We start from the raw sequence: 23,200 nt of genomic DNA, 5'->3' as shown, positions 1-23,200 counted from the left end.
ATCCCGGTCGGGCACATGCGGGAGTCTGTCTCTCTGCCTCCCCGCTTCTCACTTCAGAAAAATACCAAACAAAGAAACACTGTGGTGCCAGTTATACCTATTATTGTACACATCTAATTTAACTAAATGTGATACAAATCGATGAACCATGAGTAAGAGAAACAGTCCAATATTTTGAAAAACACGAACATATAATGAATTTCTTTTCTCCTTTTAAATGGCTGTCAAATGTCAATTGTGGAGAGACAACCGTGAAGGCCTGGGAAAGATTTGTGAACGTCTGGAAGGATTCTGTATTCAGATTTTGTCACAGATTATCTCTTCATTTTGCACTCCAACGTAGAGAGACGGAAGCTGGGAATTGTAAACCACACAGCCGGTGTGCAGTTCAGACCAGGCTCTCAGAGCTTGAACCCGTGGACGCATGCCTAAGGGTGCGTGGCTTCTGATCTCAACAGACTGGTGAATTCATTGCGCGTTACCTGTTTTTTTTTTGTTTGTTTGTTTGTTTGCATTTTTCTGAAGCTGGAAACAGGGAGAGACAGTCAGACAGACTCCCACATGCACCCGACTGGGATCCACCCGGCACGCCCACCATGGGGCGACGCTCTGCCCACCAGGGGGCGATGCTCTGCCCCTCCTGGGCGTCGCCATGTTGCAACCAGAGCCACTCTAGTGCCTGGGGCAGAGGCCACAGAGCCATCCCCAGCGCCCGGGCCATCTTTGCTCCAATGGAGCCTCGGTTGCAAGAGGGGAAGAGAGAGACAGAGAGGAAAGCGCGGCGGAGGGGTGGAGAAGCAAATGGGCGCTTCTCCTGTGTGCCCTGGCCGGGAATCGAACCCGGGTCCTCCGCACACTAGGCCGACGCTCTACCGCTGAGCCAACCAGCCAGGGCTCCTGTTTTATATATAATACAGTGATATGCTTAAGAAATGAATGGTGATTGGGGGCCGGAGGGGGGCTATAATTCCATGCCTTGCCAACTTAAAAAAATGAATGGCAATGATCTATCTGGAGTGAATGAGAGGATTTCTAATCTCTGTGAAACATGGGAGCACAGAGCTCATCGCACCAACTCGCCAAACCACAGTGCTCAGGCTCCTCACGTGAGCCGAGGGGGCGCTGGGGCCCCTCATTGTCTGCCTTTCCGCGTGCTTTTCCTGTCTCGTTTCTCCTAACTTCGAGTCAGTCATCTCTTAGTGCTAGGTATTATTACCTGCTCTGCAGTTTCTTCCAGACCTCCCAAAACTGTCTGTGTGCACCTCTAAATATCTATTAGAAACCACTACTCAGAGGCCCTGGCTGGTTGGCTCAGTGGTAGGGTATCGGCCCCACTTGTGGAAGTCCCTGGTTCGATTTCTGGTCAGGATACACAGGAGAAGCGATATCTGCTTCTTTATCCCTCCTCTCCCCCTCCTTTCCCCCCACCCCCACCCCAGCCATGGCTCGAATGGTTTGAGCAGGTTGCCCCCCAGGTACTGAGGATGGCTCTATGGCCTCATCTCAGGCACTACAATAGCTTGGTTGTGGAACAATGGGGCAGCAGCCCCAGATGGGCAAAGCATCACCCCCTAGTGGACTTGCTGGGTGGAACCTGGTCAGGGCGCATGTGGGAGTCTGTCTTTGCCTCCCTGCTTCTCACTTAATAAAAGGCAAGAAGAAGAAAGGAGGGAAGGAAGGAGAGAGGGAAGGAGGGAGGGAGGAAGGAAGGAAAAGAAAACACTAGTGAGAAAAAAAATTATAATTAAAAATTTAGAGGGAATGATGAATCTATTCATCCTTTTCACATTTTATTTGCTTTCATGAGAAAGATGTAATAGGACAGTTTTTAAAAGCATAAGTAGAAAGAAGGGTGAGTAATATATTTGGCTAATCCTAGCATCCTACCCAAAATCAATCTACAGGGCAACCACAAACTTGACCGTGGCCTGAGGATTATGGTGGTGCTGAGGATAGAACCCATCCAAATGACAAGGGAATCATGCAGAATTTTAATTTTGGAACGACCAGCTCCAAGAATGTGTTTTATTGTCATTCATTAACTCTTTTTAGGTACGGTGGGTCACACAGATCATTTGTCGGAGGGGACGCTGTTACTAATAAGCATGCAGCTGCAGGGCAGGTCGCTAACTAGCACCCCCCCCCCAGACAGCAGATCGCAAAGTCGGTTTTGGCGGATGTCGAGGTTTCCATGGTGAGCCTCTTTCATCTAATCAAAGCGGTATTTTGTAATCCTGAAGAGAGTATAATTATAAACATTTCTAAGTGGACCAATTTTTGATAAGGGCAAGAGACAGGATGGCTTCTATTAGAACGAGAGAGAGATTCAACCAGAAGATACAGAGATTGTGCTAATTACGCTGGGGAGGGGACACAGTGCCTCTCTCGGACCGCGTTCCCTGGCAAACGGCCGCGTCACCCGAGATGCGCTGTGGCCGTGAGGCTGGGGCACTGAAAAGGCACTGCTTTCCTGGGGAGGCTTCTAGAACAACCCCCCCCCCCCACACACACACAGGGGGGCTGAGCTGAACAAAAACAGGTCTCGGAAAGAACCACCATCCCTAAGCCACGTGGTCATACCCCGGGCCCACTGAACTCGTGTCCCCACCGTCTCTGGGAAGCGTGGAGGGTGTAGGAAGCAAGGGCTCCCTCTGCCAGACGTTAGTTGCATTGACGCATCTGCAGGAGTGGTTTCCAAGGGCCGCTGACCCTCCTCCGCTCAGTGCATTTTGCCCCAGGCGGCTAGTCCTAAGGAGGATAACTCACTTTTCTGATCCGCACCCTTCAAAATGTTTCCTATTGCCTGAAAAATAGAGTGTATGTTTCCTGCATTGATATTTAATTTTCTCCGTCAACCTGCAACTTGCATTTGCTGGCTTCCGTTAAACCACAGTCCCGCCAAACCAGAGAACTCACCGTTTTTCTGAACGTGAACCCTCGAGGCGATTTGTCATCTACCGACTTCTTGTCACAGTCCGTGCCACTGGTGACGATATCTGCGGTTTTCTCATTTCCCAGATTGGGATCAGCCCCGTCTGGAGGAATCACTTCCTTAAAGGAGACCAGAGTCGTCGTCGTTAAGCATACAGGTTATTGTGCGCTGGGATCCGAGTCCTTTACTGCTGTCCTTGTTTGACGAAGCCTAAGTCGCAGTCATTGAGCACCAGTGCAGGAATCAAAGGAGGACAGAAACGCCCAAACAACCTGATGAAAGAAGTAGAATTTATTTAGCCGACGGAGCAGCGTGACCCCAACAGAGGCAACCAAACATGTGCCCCCTCCCAAGTTAGATTTCTTATATCTTATATACCTTTCACAGATGATAGGTTTTCATGCAAGGGGCTAGCGGTATGGTATATACATCACTCCCAGGACTCTAGGATGGGAGGGTGAGTTTAGGTGAGGTCAGAGAGTAAGCGTTGGAATTTTGTAAATTAAGGTCTTAAAAACTTTTAAGAAAGGTAAAGAGGAAGGGGTTTTCAGATAAGTTCTACCTTCCTTTCTCTGTGTAGCAATTGTCCTAAGCACCCTTCCAGAGAACTATAGGAAGTAGCTAATCCATAATTGGTTGACTCAGCTACCCCTGTCGGCTCCATTCCCTTGCATTCTTCTTGTTTCTTCCTCCCCAGTTGAGGAGGGGGGCAGGGGTGGTGGGTTGGTCTGACTTCTCCTTCCATAGGACGTGACCGACATCGTCCCTAATAAGAAGTCAACAGCTGGTAGGTTATTATCATCGTTAGATCCCAAACCCAGAATTCATCACATCCTGCTTTGTGTTGGTTGCCGTGAAGGCGCTTCATCCTGCGTACGTATGATAAAGCTCTCGAGGTCAGGGGCTTTGCCGTACTTAACTTTTTAATCATCTCGAACCCTCCAAAGCGTACATTTTAATAAAGGTGAACTGGGTTCAACTGATAGACGTGTACTTTACTGATCATGTTACAAATGACCCTAAGCGGCAGTGTGGTCAAGCAGCAGCGTCCACCCCAATCTATCCCCCACGTAGCCCTACGATTTTGATGCAAATCAGCCTGTAAAGTTTGTTACGTGGATCCAGGCAGACAGTGCCGGGGCCAAGAATCTCACTGCGTACTTTACATGTTCGGAATTATTTTAGTTTATAATCAGAAATTACTGTCCTGTAAACGATAAACTATCATTTTTCTTTCAGGGACTCGTTTTATTACCTCTGTTACTAAGTGTCACTTACTGTCTAAAAATCAAAGAACAAATGGGCTTCCCTTAACAAGAGGGCAGCTCATAGCCTTCTTAAACAATTTTTGTACACTCAGTGCCTGTACCCACCTTCAACTCAGAGTTTCCTAGAAATCCGGTCTATATTGGAGCTTCCTTCCATGTGGGCAAAATGCCCGTGAGGAAGACTACAGAGAGAGGCCCTGAAACTTGCTCCTTTCGCCATTGTGATTTTAAAAAGTTGATGAATGCAAACTAAGCCTATCACTGTTGACAAACGAGCCTCTCCAGCCTTCCAACTTCTTTTTGTTTTGTTTGTTTTGTATTTTTCTGAAGTGGGAAGCGGGGAGGCAGTCAGACAGACTCCTACATGCACCTGACTGGGATCCACTGGGTATGCCCACCAGGGGGCGATGCTCTGCTCATCTGGGGTGTTGCTCTGCTATTGCAGGAGCCATTCTAGTGCCTGAGGCAGAGGCCATGGAGCCATCCTCAGCGCCTGAGCCATCTTTGCTTCAATAGAGCTTTGGCTGCAGGAGGGGAAGAGAGAGACAGAGAGGAAGGAGAGGGGGAGGGGTGGAGAAGCAGATGGGTGCTTCTCCTGTGTGTCTTGACTGGGAATCAAACTTAGGACTTCCACACTCCCAGCTTATGCTCTACCTCTGAGCCAACCGGCCAGGGCCCTACCAACTTCTTAACTGTAGAATGGCTGTGTTGTCTGAAGGTTTCCAAAATTCTTGTCGGTGTAAGATGTATGATGCCATTATCAAAATGAGAGAAACAGTGACCTCCAGAATTCATCCTCATTGACCCACTCAGTCACTATAAATGTACTGAACGCCTATCGAAAATGCCGACAGGTGCTGTTTCCGGAATTAGGAAGATGGTGTTGAACAAAATAGTTTAAGTCTCTGCTGACAGAACCTAGAGTTGGTAGGGGTGGAGGTGGTGGGGGGTAGGGGTGGTGGGGGAGAGGAGGGGAGGTGGGAGGAGGTGGACAGAAATCAGGTAAGCAGTGAGACCGATCGTAAAGCCCGGGAGCAGACACGTGCTACGGAGACAAGTATGCTAAGGGGTAGAGGATGACAGAAGATGCTAATTTAGATAGAGGACAGTTAATCGGCAACATGGACCACAAATTAGGTTAGAAAAGGAGGCTGGAGGAGGGAGGGCTGGTGTGGGACAAGCAGCGTCCATCAGGGGGGAGGAGGAGCAGCAGCAAACGGCCAGGTCACGTAAGGCCATGAGTCCTGGAGCCTGTGATCGGGAGTCAGTGCCTGGTGACATTTGTGGTCGTCACAACTGTGAAGAGGATGCTACTGGCATGTAGCGGGTGGGAGCCAGGGATGCCACCCAATATCCCAGATTGCTCAGGATGGAGAATTATCTGCCTCCACCTGCCCCGAGTGCCAACGCTGGCGGCCTCCAATGCAAGCGCTTGGAGGTCGCAGTGCAGAATGCGGACGTGAGTCTATGTGACGGGCAGCTGTGGAGACTTCGCAGCAGCCCGGGGGCATGACACAATTGGCCCTGCTGTGTGAACCGTGACGAAGGACACAGGAGCATGGGGACCTGAAAGCCAGTGAGGAGGTGACCGCCGGGGTCCAGGGAGGAGATGCTGGTGGCCTGGACCAGCGTGAGGGCTAATGAGGAAGGAATAGTTGTGGGATTCCGGGTGGAAATGAAAATGAATCCTGACATTTTTTTCCCCCCTCTGAGCTATGGGTTTTTTTCTCTCTGGTTTCAAAGTTTCACCGGGTGAAGTATGTCATTGGAGATTTTACTCTAGGAAGACAGCCTAGCAGAACAGGAGAAAGACGTGTCAATGGAGGACTGATACTCTATGTCTTCACAACATTAGGAGGAATTAGATTTTTTTAAGGTCCACTTTATCTACTCGAATCCAATTTTTTGCAAGTCAGATGTTCACCATACCAGCTCAGTGGCCATCGAAGTCAATTTTATGCATGTTTATATTATTTTGAGTTATATCTGAAGTTTAATAAAACCTCATTAACAGTGGTTTTCCGTTCTTCCTATCTGAATTGAGTGAGCACTCCCTGAATTTTCTCTTCCATAACAGAAAAGCTAGGAGAAGACTCAAGGGCACATTTCTTGCAACCAGACGGGATTGCTGTCTATCACTGGAGGGCTAGGCCACTGATAGCAAATGTTCAAAGATGGTCTGAAGCAGAATACCCAAGGAAGCTGTGAGTCAACTTGAGGTTCACAGCAAAGCGACTTGGTATTGAGGCAGCCTGGTCCCAAACCTGGCTCAGGCTTTGCACCCAGAGAAGTCGGAGGCGAGGCCCGTCCACCTGGGAATCGTCCCATGGAGAGGGAAAGGGGAAATGAACTTTGTGACTTTGAAGCAATTCACTTACCTGCTTGCCTACGCATGCTGTTACTCTCGACATTATCATATGGGTTTATAATACAGATTTCTGAAGGTTGATGCTATTGGATTTACATTAGCAAGATCCCTTGTTTGGTACTGTCTAAAACCTATTTTATTCATATTTGTGTTTTATGGAAAATAATCTGTAGTTGTCTAATGTGTAATCTAGTACCGTAACTCTTAAGACTACTTTAAGAATGATAGTCTCTCTCTATGGTGCTATTCGAATGAAGCTGTTAAAGACGTAATAAGGAATATTTGGTTGGGAAAATAATGATTAAACTAATCTCTGCTGGCTTTAATTAGGCAAATCTACTCTTTTTGCAATATTGATTATGTAAAATGAAGCGGTTTAATGCAAATTTTACAAATTCTAAGTTTTTCTTGTGACAGAGTTTCATATAGAAGTGTTATTGGTAGGTAATTAAAACTTGAAAAAATGGCAATGAAAAATACAAAATGAAAAGTTAAAGACACCACATCATGCTACACTGGGAAGATTAAATAGTTTTATTATTGTTGTAGGTGAAAATGAGTGGGGTTAACAGATAAACAAATTCTCAGATAATAAAATGGCAGGCTCCCATACAGAACGGAAGGAGAGAAGGCAGTCAGCTTATATGCCTTAGCTATAAGAAAGAGTTGTCTCTGGGCCCTAGAAGGCCTAAGAATGTGAAATCATCAAGTCTGAAATCAGAGTACAAAGGAAGCTTTCCAGAACTTTCCACCCAGAAGAAGATAACAAGTTTCATTCCAGTGACCATGGAGGAGAATGATGTTGCATTTGGCGGGTGTCTTCTGACTCACGAATTATGTCAGAAAGGCCCAGTGCAGGGTCTAGCCCATCAGCAGGCAACCCCAGTTTTGAGAATTCCTCTTGTAATTTCAATCACAGGTGGGGAGCCATCCCTTGTCACGGTGAGAATATGTTTTTTGTGTGTGTATATGTATTCCCATTGTTATTTGATTCTGTGTTTCTGTTGTTTGTATTATGTTTTGTTATTTTTGCATTTGCCTTAGAAGGGTGACCAATATTCCACCCCAAAATATTCCGCCTTGCCATAAGGATTATTTTGATATAAAGGGATTGGAAAAACAGCCAATACATTTTTCCTTCTTTGTTTAAAAAAATACAGGAGATGAAATTCTCACCTGAAAGACATCCTCTTTAGACCAGAAACAAAATAACACTCTTTCTTGTCCCCACGGACAGGAAGTGAATATTCTATACTGACCAGGAATATTCTATACAAGCAGATCTTCTAAAACAATAGAATAATTCTTGTCTTCCTTTTGCCTCTCCACGTAATTCAGTTACTTTTCCATAATTGCTTCTCTGTGTTCAACCTACTCTATAAATATTAGTCCCCGCCTTGTCGTTGGGTCTTGCGTTCATTGTTTTCTTGTTTTTGCAGGGTTGGGGAGAGTCTTCATTTCTTATAAGGGCTCCCGTGTCGTGTGAAGTGTATATACATTTGTGTGCAATAAGTCCTCATTTATCATCGTGGATAGATTCTAAAACTTCAAGCCAAATAATGTAAGACAAAATCAGTTTTCCCGTCGGCTAATTGATGTAAACCAGAGCTAAGTTTCTATGGGATCTCATTAATGTTACAACACAACAATGTGAATTAAACATTATTCAAGGGCCGGCTGTGCTTTTTTCTCTGGTTAATCTGTCTTCTGTCCATGTGCTTCTCGGGCCAGGCCGAAACCCTGGAAGAGTGGGGGTAAATGTCCATCTCCTCTGCTCCTCCTGGTCTGTGGGGTGAATGCCAGACTTTCTGGAGAACTATAGGTGAAGACATTTCAGGATCAGAACTTAACCAGAAATGGTTGTTAACAGGCACCCTACTAGAACTAACATTTGACTGATCCTTTGATTAGTCCAGTTCCTTGAACCACCCAATGTAAGCCAAGGGAAAGGTACATAAATTTTCAACTCATTATAAAAGTCAATGTTTCAAATAATAACCAGAGAATCTAGAAGCCGCATGTACAAACCAGGATTGAGGAAAGCCATTTTCAGCACTACTGAACACCGAAAGAAAAGAAGAAGAGAAAAAGATTAATAATGATGTCTTTAGAATAAAACAATTTAACTATACTGAATTTTTTTGCAACATTATAGTGACTGGGTGTCTTCATTATAAAGTGACCTATAAAAATAAACCCCTTAATTTATGATCGCATGCCTCAAGGGAATAGTTCACTAAAGAAGAAAGATTTTTTTCTGTGGGTGAAACGGGATTTGCATTCTATGCTACCTGCGTTACCTGTGAGCTCTGATCTGCTCTTCGTAACTCGATTCAGCTATTCGCAAAGCCCTTCCTGACTACTCCAGCCTAAAACCATACCACCCTTTGAACACCTATGCTGTTAGCAAAATGTGACACTTACTCGTTTATTTATTCCTCCATTCACCCATTATTTCCTCGCAGATGCTTCCAACCTGTTAAATTTCGTCTAGGGTAGTTTAGACTGTCAGATGTGTTTTATGGACAATTTTGTTGCTCAGGCTTTGAATCGTGGTATAAATTATAACCTTGGTAGAAGGGACCACATCTGATATTGTTTCCTGTGCCCTCACTCCCACACCATTTATCCTGTTTCACATGACACTCATTCAAGAACTGTTTATTTATCCCCAGAAAGAAAAAGCAGAGTGTCTGCTGTCACAGAGTTCCTAAGCTGATCCTCGTAAGCGAACCGTTAACACGCAAGAGAACGCGGTATAAACTGCCACCCATGGCCGCGTGGTCGGTAGAGTGCAATTAGCTGTTATATCCGTGCCTGGAACGACATGGACGGAAGCTAATGTTTGTTAGTGCTGTTCTCTTTCTCAGATTCTCACTACAAGTGCAGTGATTTTCACGGGCAGCCATAGGCATTGTGAAGATGTATGTTTAACAGGAGAAAGCATTCTATCTATGAAAGGAATTGTTGCATCAAAGCTTCTGTAATTTCAATTTAAGAAAAAAAAAAACACCCCAGTATATCAGGAATATGCATCACGAAAAAAGAAAGCTGTACTAAGAACATTCATATTAAATTTATAAAATTAATTCTGCAACTTTATTGTGAATATGTATAAATCTTAACATTTGATTTAAATGAACTAAATAGATTTGCTCGGATCGCCTAGCAACAGCCCACGGTCTATTTAAAAAATGACATTTCGGTGGGGTTTTTTTTCTCCTAGTGAAAAGATGTTAAGACCTATTCTCTGGAATCTCAAGTAGTGCTGATCCTCCGGGCGGTGAGAAGGAAGTTCTGAAAACTGGTTCCGACAGCCTCTGCCCTTCCTCTAGCTCCAGAGGGGGTGTCACCCAACCGCGTTTGCCTCCATGTGCTCTGTACAGAGTGGAATCACGTTAGACCACTGCTAGGGTCTTCCCGGCTCTGGTCCCGAGAAACGTAACCTCTTACAGGCAGCTGTGGGTGATTCAGCTTCCTAGGAGTATTATTACGGAATCTGCTTAAATTCACCATCTATTCATTGCATTCATTTTATTTATTTATTCATTTATTTAGTTGTTGAGACAGGCAGAGAGAGAGAGAGAGAGAGAGAGAGAGAGAGAGAGAAGAGCATTGAGCTGCTCCTATATGTACCCTGACTGGGGAACTGAACTGGCAACCTGCATGTTGCAGGACAGGCTCCAACCAACAGAACTGACCAGAGCTTTTTTTTTTTTTTTTTTTTTTTTTTTCCTGGTTTAGAGACAGAGAGATGAAGGGAAGGGGGAAGAGAAGCATTCATTTGTTGTTCCACTCAGTCGTGCATTCATTGGTTGCCTCCTGTATGTGCCCTGACCGGGGATCGAACCCACAGCCTTGTCTGGACAGCGCTTTTAACCGACTGAGCTAACCAGCCAGGGCCCATTTTATTTTGATTTCATACGAGCTGCGAGGGAAGCAGTACTGAGCCTCCATACCTCAGCGTTTAGTTACTAAGCAAACATGGGATCAGCTGCCTTTAGAGGCAGAAGATAGAGAGAATGAATATATCAACCAGCACAAAAACTTGCCCTGTTGTGATAGCAAAGACATCTTTTGAGTTTTTATGATACTGACCCTGACCACGGATTTTGAAGAAACAGAATGCAACCCGCTCCCTGCTCACAGTGCTGGTACAGGATCAAACGGACACCGATGACGTCCCGCGTTCAGGCCCCGCAGAACCTTCTGTTCATTTCCAAGACCTGCACTCATTTCGTCTGAGATTAAAGTAGCAATATTTTCCTGATTTGTTGTTTTATTGTTATTATCAAATTCTCTGTGTCCTTTTGTTTATGTGTCTTTCTCATAAGCAATATCGAACTAGAATTCCCCCTCCCCAATTGGAGAATCACTTTTTTTCAATTAGCTGGATTAATTCCTTTACTTTTATTATGATTTTTGATATGTTTCAGGGCCGTCTTATTTTGTACTTTCTATTGATCCTTTTTTTTATTAATTTCTTTTTTTTCTGAATTTTTTTTATATTAACGGAGATTTTTTTTTAGTCCTATTTATTTTTTTCTACTGGTTAAGAAGTTATAGATTACATTTCTATTATTCTTAAAATGTTTGAAGTGTGTACTGAACAAAGTCTAAAGATAATAAATACCGCTGTTCTTCACTAGAAAAGTTAAAAAAAAAAACTTGAGAAAAATATTTTAAATCGCTTCCCCTCTTTCTATATGTTATGGGTGTGAGTCCTCACATGGTAGGGTGGGGGAGAGAGAGAACACAGACTCTTCTCTGGTCCTTTCCTTAAGGGCACTAGCCCCATCACGAGGGCCCTACACATAGGACCTCATCTATACCTACTTTCCTTCCCCACCTGCAATACTATCACACTGGGGAAACAGGTTGCAACATATACATTTTGAAAAGACATAACTCAGATCATAGCACAAGGTAATTCAATTAAGAAATAATAGTATTTTTTTTCCAAAATATAGTGCTGGAAAAGTAGATATTTATATGAAGAAAGAAAGAAGAAAAAGGAAGGAAGGAAGGAAGGAAGGAAGGAAGGAAGGAAGGAAGGAAGGAAGGAAGGAAGGAAGGGAAGGAAGAGAAGAGAAAAGAGAAGAGAAGAGAAGAGAAGAGAAGAGAAGAGAAGAGAAGAAACTTGAACTTCCTACCATATCAACAAAAATTCTAGAACTAAGGTCCTGGCTGGTTGGCTCAGTGGTAGAGCGTTGGCCTGGTGTGTGGGAGTCCCGGGTTCGATTCCTGGCCAGGGCACACAGGAGAAGCGCCCATCTGCTTCTCTACCCCTCCCTTCTTCTTCCTCTCTGTCTCTCTCTTCCCCTCCCTCAGCCAAGGCTCCATTGGAGCATAGTTGGCCTGGGCGCTGAGGATGGCTCTGTGGCCTCTGCCTCAGGCGCTAGAATGGCTTTGGTTGCAACAGAGCAATGTCCCAGATGGGCAGAGCATCACCCCCTGGTGGGCGTGCCGGATGGATCCCGGTCGGGTGCATGTGGGAGTCTGACTGCCTCCCCATTTCTCACTTCAGAAAAATACAAAAAAAAAAATGTCACTTTATCTTTTTAATAAAAAAAAATTCTAGAACTATAAAAGTAGAAGAAAAAATAAGAGAAAATCTTTGTGACTTTGATTAGGCAAAGATTTCTTATGGTATAAAAATCATATCCCAGAAACGAAAAAAAGTGGACTAGACTACATCAAAATTACAATGTTTGTCATAAGAAAATATTTGCAAAAACATTAAATATCTCATAAGAGTCCATTCCAGATTATCTAAAGAAACACCCATACAACTCAATAGTAAGTCAAACCACCAAATTTAATTTTTATAAACTTTAATAGTTCACCAAAGATGAAAGCAAATCACAAAAAAATTACATCAAAACATTAGTCTTTAGGGAAATGACTGTTGTATGCATTTGGGACTCATGTGAATAGGACTTTGTTCCTTTTGGTTGTATCAAGGATTGCGTTGATAATTTTGTACTCCCGTGATGTCTGTCACTCAAAAGATTCGGAGACTGGAAAAATAACCATTGTTCTCAAGGTTGGATCAAATTGGAGGCAATCATTTTTCATTCCATTTATAAGACCTAGGTGGCTTGTCTTGATAAAACTAGTACTTAAAATGCCTTCTTGTGGACAGGTAGTTAGGCTCCCGTGCAGAACTCATTTTTGACTGTCAAAACCATGATTATTTGCAGGCCACGGAGATATAAAGCCTGCTAGGCTGACACCTCACTTAACTATTAAATCACCTCAAAGATGATCTTGTCTTTCTTTTATGTGAACTCAGGAGCACAAAGCTATTTAAAATTCCTTCTCTAGAGGAAATCTATTAGGGGTTTTTATTTCTTTGACAGGCCCTAAAAGGAATCTGCTCAATATTTTATCATTATATATTCTTTTAAACTACTTTGGGTTATTTTTTTTTTTGCAAAGTTATATTGAAACCTGGCCAGTAGAAAAGGCGCCGTGGATAAAGCATGAGACTCACCAGCGGGGCACAGCTCACGTCTTCTCTCCTACCTGTCAGGGGTCTTGGCGAACCACTGTCCACTAGCGTGGGGACGTGTGAGTGTGTAAGTGGTTAGTTGATAAAAACACAGATAGGTTCTATCATATTCAAATATGCACAAATAGTGCTTCCACATGCAAGTGTTAGAGAATCCCAGAAGGGCATAAGCATAAAAGAAAAAGGAAAAAAAAAAAAGATTGATTGTACCACTAAAAATAGTCTATAGTCACAGCACCACTGTGGGGGAAATAAATTATTGAAGCCCAGCCCAGGTAATTTGAAGAGACTGATGCTGATAGGTAGTGGAATTACAAAATGAAAGAAAATGGTCGGCAAAGAAAGACAATAGCCACAACGCCTACCACTTACTGGGTTCTTAACTGTACATCAGAACTATACTGGGTGCTTAAAAAAACAGTCCCAGTCCTAAGAGAGGCCATTCGTCAAGTGTTTAACCCACGCCACTTTATCCAGAGAACAGCGTTTTGGAGTTTGTTACAGGGATTTGCCCTGATGTACAGCCGTAGAAACTGACACCTGAGAGTTTCATGAACTTTCCTGAGATCGTAAACAGAGAAGTGCTGTGTCAGATATGAAAGCCCACACGGGCCGCTCGCAGAGACGGTGCCCTAGTGCAGCCTCTCCACGATATCATCAGCCAACGACTAATCATCAGCTCAACCCGGGTAGGGTATGTCTTATTCATCCCACTTGAAAGGTGGGCAAACTCTAAGTCATAACTAAGTAAGTCGCATAAGATTACTTGCACATAGCGGCATGACTATCAGAACTGGGTAATCTATTTCTAGACTCTCTGACATGTGCACTTTATTACTCTGGCTCTGTGACTTATTCATTCATTTGTGCATTTATTGAACAGTGTGTGTTGAGCACCTTGCACAGTGCTTTCTTCTGGGCTCTGGTGGTGCAGTCATGAAGAAGAGAGTCCAAATCCCAAAGTCTGCATTCTAGCGGAGAGGGATGGCCAGTTAGCAAATCTCCCAATAAGTGAAGGGTTAGCAGGTGCAACAGAGACAATAAAGCCCAGCATGTGGCTAGGGCAGAATGGGAAGGTGGGTGTGTGTAGATTTCTCAGGTAAGATGGTCAATGTCAGGAAATGGGTAACAGCCAGTGGTCACTTTTATGATGTCATCATTATCTATCACAAGAATCTTGACTTCTTGGTTTGTGTGACCTTGAAACCGAATTTTCTGAGTTTTCTGATGTTTTCCTGGCATACGTTTGACTTAAAGCCTCCCATTTCGGTGCAGAAATGAGGTTATGCTGGTTTTCATTTCATGATTCTGCTAGAATGATGATTCAAAGAGACAGAATGGGTAATTGTTGTCTTCATAAGTATTCATCCAGAGTAACCATCTTAAGAAGGTGACCAAGTGTTTGCACTGCTAGGGGTGGGTTCCTCGCCAACAATGACATGGAGGAGAGGGTCTCCCCCTGTCATTCATGCTCGATGTGGGATATTTGTTCTCACAGGCATTCTCCTGGTAAAAGCTGGGGGGAGGTCAAGAACTAAGTGACTTGATTTAATCAAACAGTTGTATTGCAGACTGTGCACCAGCAAGATGTGTTCAACTTGTTTTTGCTCTTCTTTAAAAAGCTTAAACTCTTTTTCCTGTTAGTGATTGAACATAAACAGCAGTCAGTAACTTACTGTTGGCGTCTAATGGCCACAACACCTCTTCCACGCTCTAGTGATTTATCGATCCGAAGCAAAGTAATGCAACATTGAAATTATCTTGAAAATTAAAAACCGTTCTGGAGGGTGAATAGTTTCAATTTTGATAGCACCGATTTATGTTTAGTTTTCCTTTTTTTTATGTGTTCTTCTGTACATAAAGCAATTGCTAACAAAAATGGCCCAATAGAGACCCCACCCCAAAAACTGTGTGCAAAGGTCAGTTTTCCGGGTTTAACTCTATAGGCATAAGGGTGATATTCATTCATTCAGTTATCAACCAACATTTATTGAGAAACTTCCTTAGTCTAGGCATTTATCAAAGGCTTTGGAGAATAAAAGAAGAAAAAACAAATAGTCTCTGCCCCTTAAATAATTTATTTTAGAATAATATTTTATTCTAATGCTGTCCCTTTTGTTTAACTGGTTGTATCATAAATTGTTTAACCAATCTCATGTTGTTGGATATTTAGGAAGATTTTTTTTTTTTTTTTTTGCTATAAAAAACGGTGTTGAACACTCCTTATATTAAATATTTGTACATACTTCTGATGATGTCTGCGGATCTCTACCAACAGAATAAGTAGGGCAAAGGGGCTGAACATTTCAGCCTAATTAATAAATTTGAAGAAGTTAGGCCCACCTGGAAAAATATGAAAAATAGTTGCCCCGTTTTCTACCGGCACCAACACTGGGCCAGAGCCTGTCCCGTTCCGTGTCCCTGTCAGCTGTGAGTGTGGCACACTGCTCTCAATGTGTGTCACTGAGCAGTGGTTTTTAAATTGTCTCAGCCCTCATCTCATTTTCAAGAAGACTATATGAAGTCAAGCAGTGCTGACCAAGAATTTTCAACTGACATTAATAGGCTGTGTCTCACACGAGATGACTGAGGCGTTTCTTCCTGCTCTTACACCCTGAATTTTGGAGAGTTCAGTGGTCATGAGAGGCGCTGTCCGGCGGTTTGAGAAGTTTCTTTGACTAATAAAAATGGAAGAGTTGATCGCCGAACTCAAAAGCAAACGTTAGGGAAAAAATAGGTTAGTGTTTGGTTAGGACTTAATTGAATTCCATAAAAGCATATTTCGGAACAGTGTGAATTCCATTAAGTAGCAAGACATGATATTTGGTGCTAGTGCATTATATTTCAGTATAAAATCCCTACCTACAGAAATATGAAAAAAAAATAGCGTGCATAGGTTTCAGAATCCTAGCCACATCGGCCTGTGACAGGAGGGTTGGGCACTCATCATGATCTGCTGTATCTTTGCACCAGCATTCTCGCCCTCCCAATTCTGTGTGCCTAGCTGTGTGTTCTCTTTTTTCTGTTCTTACCTCATTGGTTGTACTGCTGCTTCTTAGGACCATGGGACACAAAAATCGCTACGTCAAAGTACCTCGCGGCCACATCTGGGTGGAAGGTGACCACCACGGACACAGCTTCGACAGCAACTCGTTTGGGCCGGTAAGTTACCTTGTTGCTGCTCTCGTTGGATCTCAAAGGTAGGAACAAAAGCGTGTGTCGGATTGTTCGTGCACCTGGTGCAGCCAAGACTGATCAAGAGCTCTACAGGGGGACAGTTTATGTTTGCAAATTTCCTTTTGAGTAGCATAGCTAGGTAATTTAAGCCATCAGAGGGTGTGTGTGTGTGTCTGTCTGTCTGTATGTGTCTGTTTTTTAGAAAAGAACCCAGACACTTCAGTAATGTTATGAAAAGAGTCTTTCAGCTGACAGGCTGATCCCAATGGGAAGATCTTCTTCGCCCCCACCCCTCAGAAATGCTTTGTACTTGATGTTTTCAGTTAGCATTTAACAGATAAAATGTATAAAAGATCTACAGGCATTTATTGTCTGCATCGTTCCTTAAAACTGGAAGTATCCTAGTATTCAAATGGGTAAGTAACATTTTGTTGGCACTTAATTTATAGCAGAAACGCACATGTTCCTTATGCCATGTTTATAGAACATAAAATACGTGACTATACCGATCTTGCATTTTTTTTTTTCATTTTGAATGTGTGCAGAAATTTTCTAATTATGAACCCCTATAATAAATCATTATATAAATCAAAGAAATGTTTATTTGGTAGAAATTGTACCTGAACTCTAGTTACCTGTGTCTGTTTAAAAACTTGGATCTTCACCCATTCGATTTTCCTAAAGCGAGTCATATCTGTAATTCATATTTATGTGAAAGTTAATATTGAACACCTTCAAGTGGGTCTGCAAAAAAAAGTGTGTCCACATCGTTTTGTGTGTGAAACTGAATGGTGGTGGTGTCTCTGTGACAATCTCCTTTGCACGTTTTGAGGAATCACGTTATTGTCACGAGAGGTGCAGTCACTTTGACTCACCTTGGACTAAAAGTTCAATGAGAGAGATGCAACTTGACTGGGATTACAGGTAAGTGGAAAAACTTGAGGAGACTACTCGTACTACTTTCTGGTTTCAATGACGATAAAAACTTGTAAGATCTTTCTTGCTTTTGACTAGTAAGGATTGCAAAAACACAATTTAATCTTTAGAGTATATACCAAAGAAAGGACAGAGAGATTGGAAAGCTGTAGGTCACCTATAGTATAGAAGTGATTGCTGTGAACAGGGTCAGTCACAACTTGAACGTGAAAATACATCACCTGGAAGCTGTTTTATTCTCTCTCCTCAATAAGATAAAATCGATTTAACACATGATGTTTTGGACCCAGTCTGCATGAAAATGTTAACTTTAGGTTGGAATAAGGGGAGGGGGGAAGAAAAAAAAAAAGCCCTTCAGTTCAGGTTTTAATTGGTTTGAAATTTTAGTGACTCTGAAGTGGAATGTTGGAAAATGTGGCGTTATCAGCTGTGGGGAGTGTGAGGAACGTTTGAGATTGGTTTGCGTTTCTGTATTAATAAATTGTTGGATGCAATATTATTTCTGTAATTGATGTTACTCTTAGTGAGTTGTATTCCACGTGCTTCCTTGTTCAGGAGAGACAAGGCCCGAGCTCAGTTGCACAGGGCCCTCCGTGTGTCCTCTGTGCCCTTCCTTCTGAACCCCTGAACTCTGCGTGCACCCAGGACAGTGCATCAGCTGTGGCAATGTCCTGTCACTTGAATCTTAAAAAAAAGAGTAAAGGCGAGTACCATGTGTGAAGGACAATTTCACTGTGCTTATCACAATAAAAAAAAAATTATAGCATGCAAAACATTGCCAAATATATTGTGTGTAGCACTTTACAACCACTTGGTTTATATCCTGATTTTTTAAAGGAAATCTACTTTTCAATTACAACCTGAGCCAATGGTGTGAGTCTGAAGCACAGAACCACTTTAACATTTAGTGATACTCTTCTTCCTTTTTTAATGGAGATATATACTCAGAGCGGCTTCTGGTTCATGGGTTGGACTAAGCTGTCCACTTTCATTCACTGAGCTAGTATTTTTCCTTTTATGGTCAGAATTTGATAAAGAACATTTTTTAGGGTAAGGAAAACATGGGTTACGTATATTAACCAATTTGTGTTTGATGAGTTATAAGTGCATAATTTTATTTTAGTAATGAGTTCTCACGTTCTGTGTCTCAACAGCAGTTATGCACAGGGAAAAAATTAAACTATTAATATTGATACTCCCCAACAAGTTTTAAAAGGACAGAGGGGGACAAAGGTGAAACCCCACCACCCTTATTTAAAACTAACCTGTGATGTTTGAGTACAGAGGATGTTTTTTGCTTTTTTGATTAATGAATGGTTATCTGAATAATTTGTTAATTATTTTTAAAGGTAATAATTTTTTAAAAAAGCAAAAATAAAGTTTTGTAATGCTAAAAATTTAAAATAAGTTTGAATTCAAGAGTGCACATTATGATAGAGTCCCAGTGATTTTCGGGTGAAATTGTTTTGACTTATCAATAGCACGCTCAGAGATTGGATGTGGAAGGTGAGGGACCACCAGGCTTTCTAGATGGTCAGTTCTTGTCTCCCCTTGAAAGCAGGGATGCGCTTTTCCTGGTGGTAAAGGCAGCTAGGATCGTCTCTGGGACGCTCACCTTGACTTTGTAGATATTGATCTGCAGCCTTTACCCTTTATTTTCCTCCTGAGTAACTTCAGCCATGTCGCCAGATACATTTCACATGCTCTGGCTCTTTGAATAGTAATCATGCTTTGTTGTGGAATCTTCCCAGTTTATGTGAAATGGTTGCCTTTTGGTAATCTCATTAGCTTTTCTCCACATGGAACTTAGTTGTTCTGTAAAGAAGAATAAGAAAAAGAATGTCTCATTCTGGGTTTTCTTCCCCTACCTTATTATTTCCTATTTATTTCTTAATGTTTGAATTTGCATTTCTGATTTAATTTATTGCCACTCTGTGGAGTCCCTAGATGGGATTAAGTAGCTTTACGAGTGAAAGATGAGTAACAGACTATGAATTTAAAATAGCAGTGAGTAATAGGAGTAGACTGCACCGTCACAGAGAGGTTCACACACCTGTCCTTTTAGCTTGAAGGGATGCCATGTTGGAAAGAAACTAGTAGATTCTCTCTTATGATCACAAATGTGATATGTTACAATAAGACACAAAATAGGTCATCTTGGTTACTCAGTTTGGGTGTGTTTGCATTTCCTCGTTGTCTACAAGAGAAAGGGTTCTCGGAATCCGCCTGTATAAAGAATTGATAAAGGAGTGTGTGCGTCCGTAAGAGGGAGAGAGGGAGGGAGAGAGGGAGGGAGGGAGGGAGAGAGAGAGAGAGAGAGAGAGAGAGGAGAGAGAGGGAGATTGGATAGGAACTGTTTCAATTATGAATATACCTTTATGGAATATCTTACTTCTAAACCCCTTGAATATATTCTTCATCACACAATGATTGAAAATGTCCTTAGAGTTAACAATTCACTAATACAGGATTCTAGCTTAGATTCATAGTGTGAAAAATATCTTTTGCAGGTTTTCTTTAGTATTATGATAGCCTGACCTGTGGTGGCACTGTGAATAAAGCGTCGACCTGGAACGCTGAGGTTGCCAGTTTGAAACCCTGGGCTTACCTGGTCAAGGCACATATGGGAGTTGATGCTTCCTGCTCCTCCCCCTTCTCTTTCTCTCTCTTTCTCTCTCTCCCTCTCCCCTCCCCTATCTTAAATGAAAAAATAAAGTCTTTTTCTTTTTTTTTTACAGAGACAGAGAGAGAGTCAGAGAGAGGGATAGGTAGGGACAGACAGACAGGAACGGAGAGAGATGAGAAGCGTCAGTCATATTTTTGTGCAACACCTTAGTTGTTCATTGATTGCTTTCTCATATGTGCCTTGACCATGGGCCTTCAGCAGACTGAGTGACCCCTTGCTCGAGCCAGCAACCTTGGGTCCAAGCTGGTGAGCTTTGCTCAAACCAGATGAGCCACGTTCACGCTGGCGACCTTGGGGTCTCGAACCTGGGTCCTCTGCATCCCAGTTCGACGCTCTATCCACTGTGCCACCGCCTGGTCAGGCTAAATAAAGTCTTAAAACAAATTTTTAAATTATGATCATTTCCTGGAAGTGTTTTCAGTGCCTGTTACTACTTGCACTGACTGGATCGTATGTGAAAGAGTACAGGTGAGGGATATGGAGCTTTCTGATTGCTTAGCAAACTGGGGAAGCGTTTCTCTTGGGAAGCCAGCTGTTCTGAAAAGCAAATTAGGGTTTTCCCCTTCTCGTCCCCACTTCCGTGTAGAGGACCGAGAAACATGTGCGATTGTAGCTCTGTTGTTTCCTTTGCCAGCACCGGGAGTAACTGATTATAATAAATATTGATGAATCTCGTGCTGGCTTTAAATTGAAAGCACATTTTGTATTTGTGTGTGTACATGCATAGCCGTGCCTTGTCAAATAGTAATTTTTAGTGATTTCAAATTAGCAGGCTCTGCCTCAATTAAACAGGCATGCTATCATTCTTTCCCCCTTTTATTTTAAATATTCATGTCAGTACTTACATTTGAAATTCTTCATAGATTTTTTCATCCCTTTTGGTAAAAGCACAAATGTGACTCCTTCCATGACCTCCATTTAGCTTGTCCAGTTTCTTTCTTTGATGTTTTTTTCTATCACTTTTAGCCACTAAAATGCTCTCACTGTTTGTGGTATACTGATTCGTTGTGAGTAATATATGTTGTCATGGAAATTCTAGTGATTTAATATCTAAAATAAATACTTTATTTTAACTTCATTAACCAAAGGACAGTTTGGGGGAAAACAAGTTTCACTTAAATATTTTAAGGCAAAAAAGAACCTTCCCAAAGATGTATAAAAGTATTTTGATTCTTAGGTTTGCGATCATGGTGTCACCTTGTGAACAATTTGTGTTCAGGAACCATGAAGCAGAACTGAACAATTTGTGTGTGGAGTCTGAGCCCAATAGACCGTCCCTGTCAGAGGATGGGACTGCCGGTGATGCTAATGTCAATTGTCCTGCGTTCTGAGGCATTTGGAAGAGATCTAATCGCTTATTCTACGGATGCCTTTGTTAAATCAACTCTTAGCCCCCCCCCCAGAATGTTTTCTTGAAACAAATATGCTTAATAGATGACAGTTTTAGAATAAATGCGTCTTTAAAATATTGCTTATAATTAAATGAGCCGATGGCCTCAACGTGATCATCTGTAAGAACACATTGAAATCAAGATGGAAGTTCCCTACTATTCCTTTTGAACCTAATGGAATTCAAAGGTTTTACTTAAAAAAGACTCCAAAAAAACTAGTGAAAATGTAAAAGAGAGGAAAATCAACATGTATGTTTTTATACCATGGAAGCCCTTCATTTATGTCTTTAAGAGATTGTTTAGCAGTTACTGTTTTTCCACGTTGCTTTTGTCCTGGGTTCCGGTGGGTGGAGAGATCAGGAGAGACCAGGGTTGCATTAACTAGAGCAGCGGTTCTTCTCAACCTGTGGGTCGCGACCCCGGCGGGGGTCGAACAACCAAAACACAGGGGTCGCCTAAAGCCATCGGAAAATACATATTTATTATACAATAAATAATACAATACAATACGTATTTCCGATGGCTTTAGGCGACCCCTGTGTTTTGGTCGTTCAACCCCCGCCGGGGTCGCAACCCACAGGTTAAGAACCGCTGAACTAGAGAGGTTGCCAGACTAGGTAATGCATCTGACACTCTACAATTTAGGAGGTTTACTATCTAGTCATGCCTGTTTTTTTTTATTTTTCCTGACTTTATGCATTTATATATATATATATATATAAATTATATATATATAATTTAACAAGGTATCCATAGGATAGATAGATACATAGATACATAGATAGATAGAATGTAATTAACCAGGGCAGCAGAACAGTGTTCTTGGAGATGCAAGTAGTTGAAAAAAGAGAATGGGAAAGGGAAGTTTTGATATTTTTGAGACCATACGACAAAGGGAGGAATTGGGATGGTGGGATGGAGTTACGGGAGATGATTAAAAGACTCAGAGATGACGAGGGCAGAGATTCAGGTCGTAGCTAAGAAGGAGTGCACTGAACCGTGAGCCTTCCCAGTCCCTTTGTCACTGTCCTGAGATGCCCGGCGTGTAGGAAGAGCAAATGGGAGGCTGGTCAGTAGGTCAGTGAGTGAGGTCGGACCCTTCCCTGCGAGGAGGGCTGGCCTGGAGGGGAGGCAAACTCACTATCAGACAGTTACAATACCGTACGCGCCCTCTATGGGAGGGGAACCCAGAGCTACTAGACATTGTAGACTAAAATCCCACAAGAAAAATCCTGTGAAATCCCCTGGAAGGAACTGGTAAAACAGAGTATTCTGAAATGGGTGAAAATAAAACCTATTTGATCAAACCTCATTCTGTAGGGAATATTCTCGACCCTGCGTGTCTCGTTAATGAACTGGGTTCCGCCTGGTGTGGTGAATGGGTCTCCGCTGCCTTGCAGACGCTCTGCGTGTACAATGTAGGATAATCTTCCGGTCATCGGAGAATGGATTGACATTTCCATTTTATTTATTTTTGAAGTGTAGCATTTTGCTTGTGTAAATTCTCTCGAGCAGCTAGAGTAACTTTTATTTAAAATCAGCCATTTTCAAATAAAGAAAAAGGTCATTAGAGTGCGTTGACAGGATCAAAATAAAGCGTGCTAGTGGTACTTTAATTGAAAAAAAAATGACGCTCAGGCTTTAATTGGTCATATTTTTCTTGTTTTCCTGTAGGACATGCTTTTGTTCATTAAAGCATTTTGTTAGGAACTAAAATAATCTCTATCTCATCTACAATGAGTGATCACAGCCATCCTGTGGATCTTAAAATCATGATTCCTTGCCTGGGCGTTTTCTGCATGTTTACCACTGTCCCCTTAGTGCCAGGAACCAGAAACCTCACATATTTGATTGAGGTATACTTTTCCTTTGGCTGGTGTCGACCAAGGCGTGTACATGCTCCACAGAAAGGCCAAAGCCAACAGAAA

The 23,200-nt window shown here is 42.4% G+C and overlaps 1 protein-coding gene across 1 annotated transcript in view; it reads left to right on the top strand.

The window, feature by feature from the left end:
* The window catches only part of IMMP2L (inner mitochondrial membrane peptidase subunit 2), a 650,984-nt gene that overhangs the window by 500,939 nt on the left and 126,845 nt on the right, over positions 1-23,200 (top strand). The window contains exon 6 of the mRNA XM_066238932.1: positions 16,142-16,244. Within this exon, the coding sequence (XP_066095029.1) occupies positions 16,142-16,244 (103 nt within the window). The remainder of the gene's footprint in view (positions 1-16,141; positions 16,245-23,200) is intronic.

This window comes from Saccopteryx bilineata, chromosome 7 (assembly GCF_036850765.1).
Source record: "Saccopteryx bilineata isolate mSacBil1 chromosome 7, mSacBil1_pri_phased_curated, whole genome shotgun sequence".
NCBI lineage: Eukaryota > Metazoa > Chordata > Mammalia > Chiroptera > Emballonuridae > Saccopteryx > Saccopteryx bilineata.
This window is presented reverse-complemented; position numbering and strand designations above follow the sequence as displayed.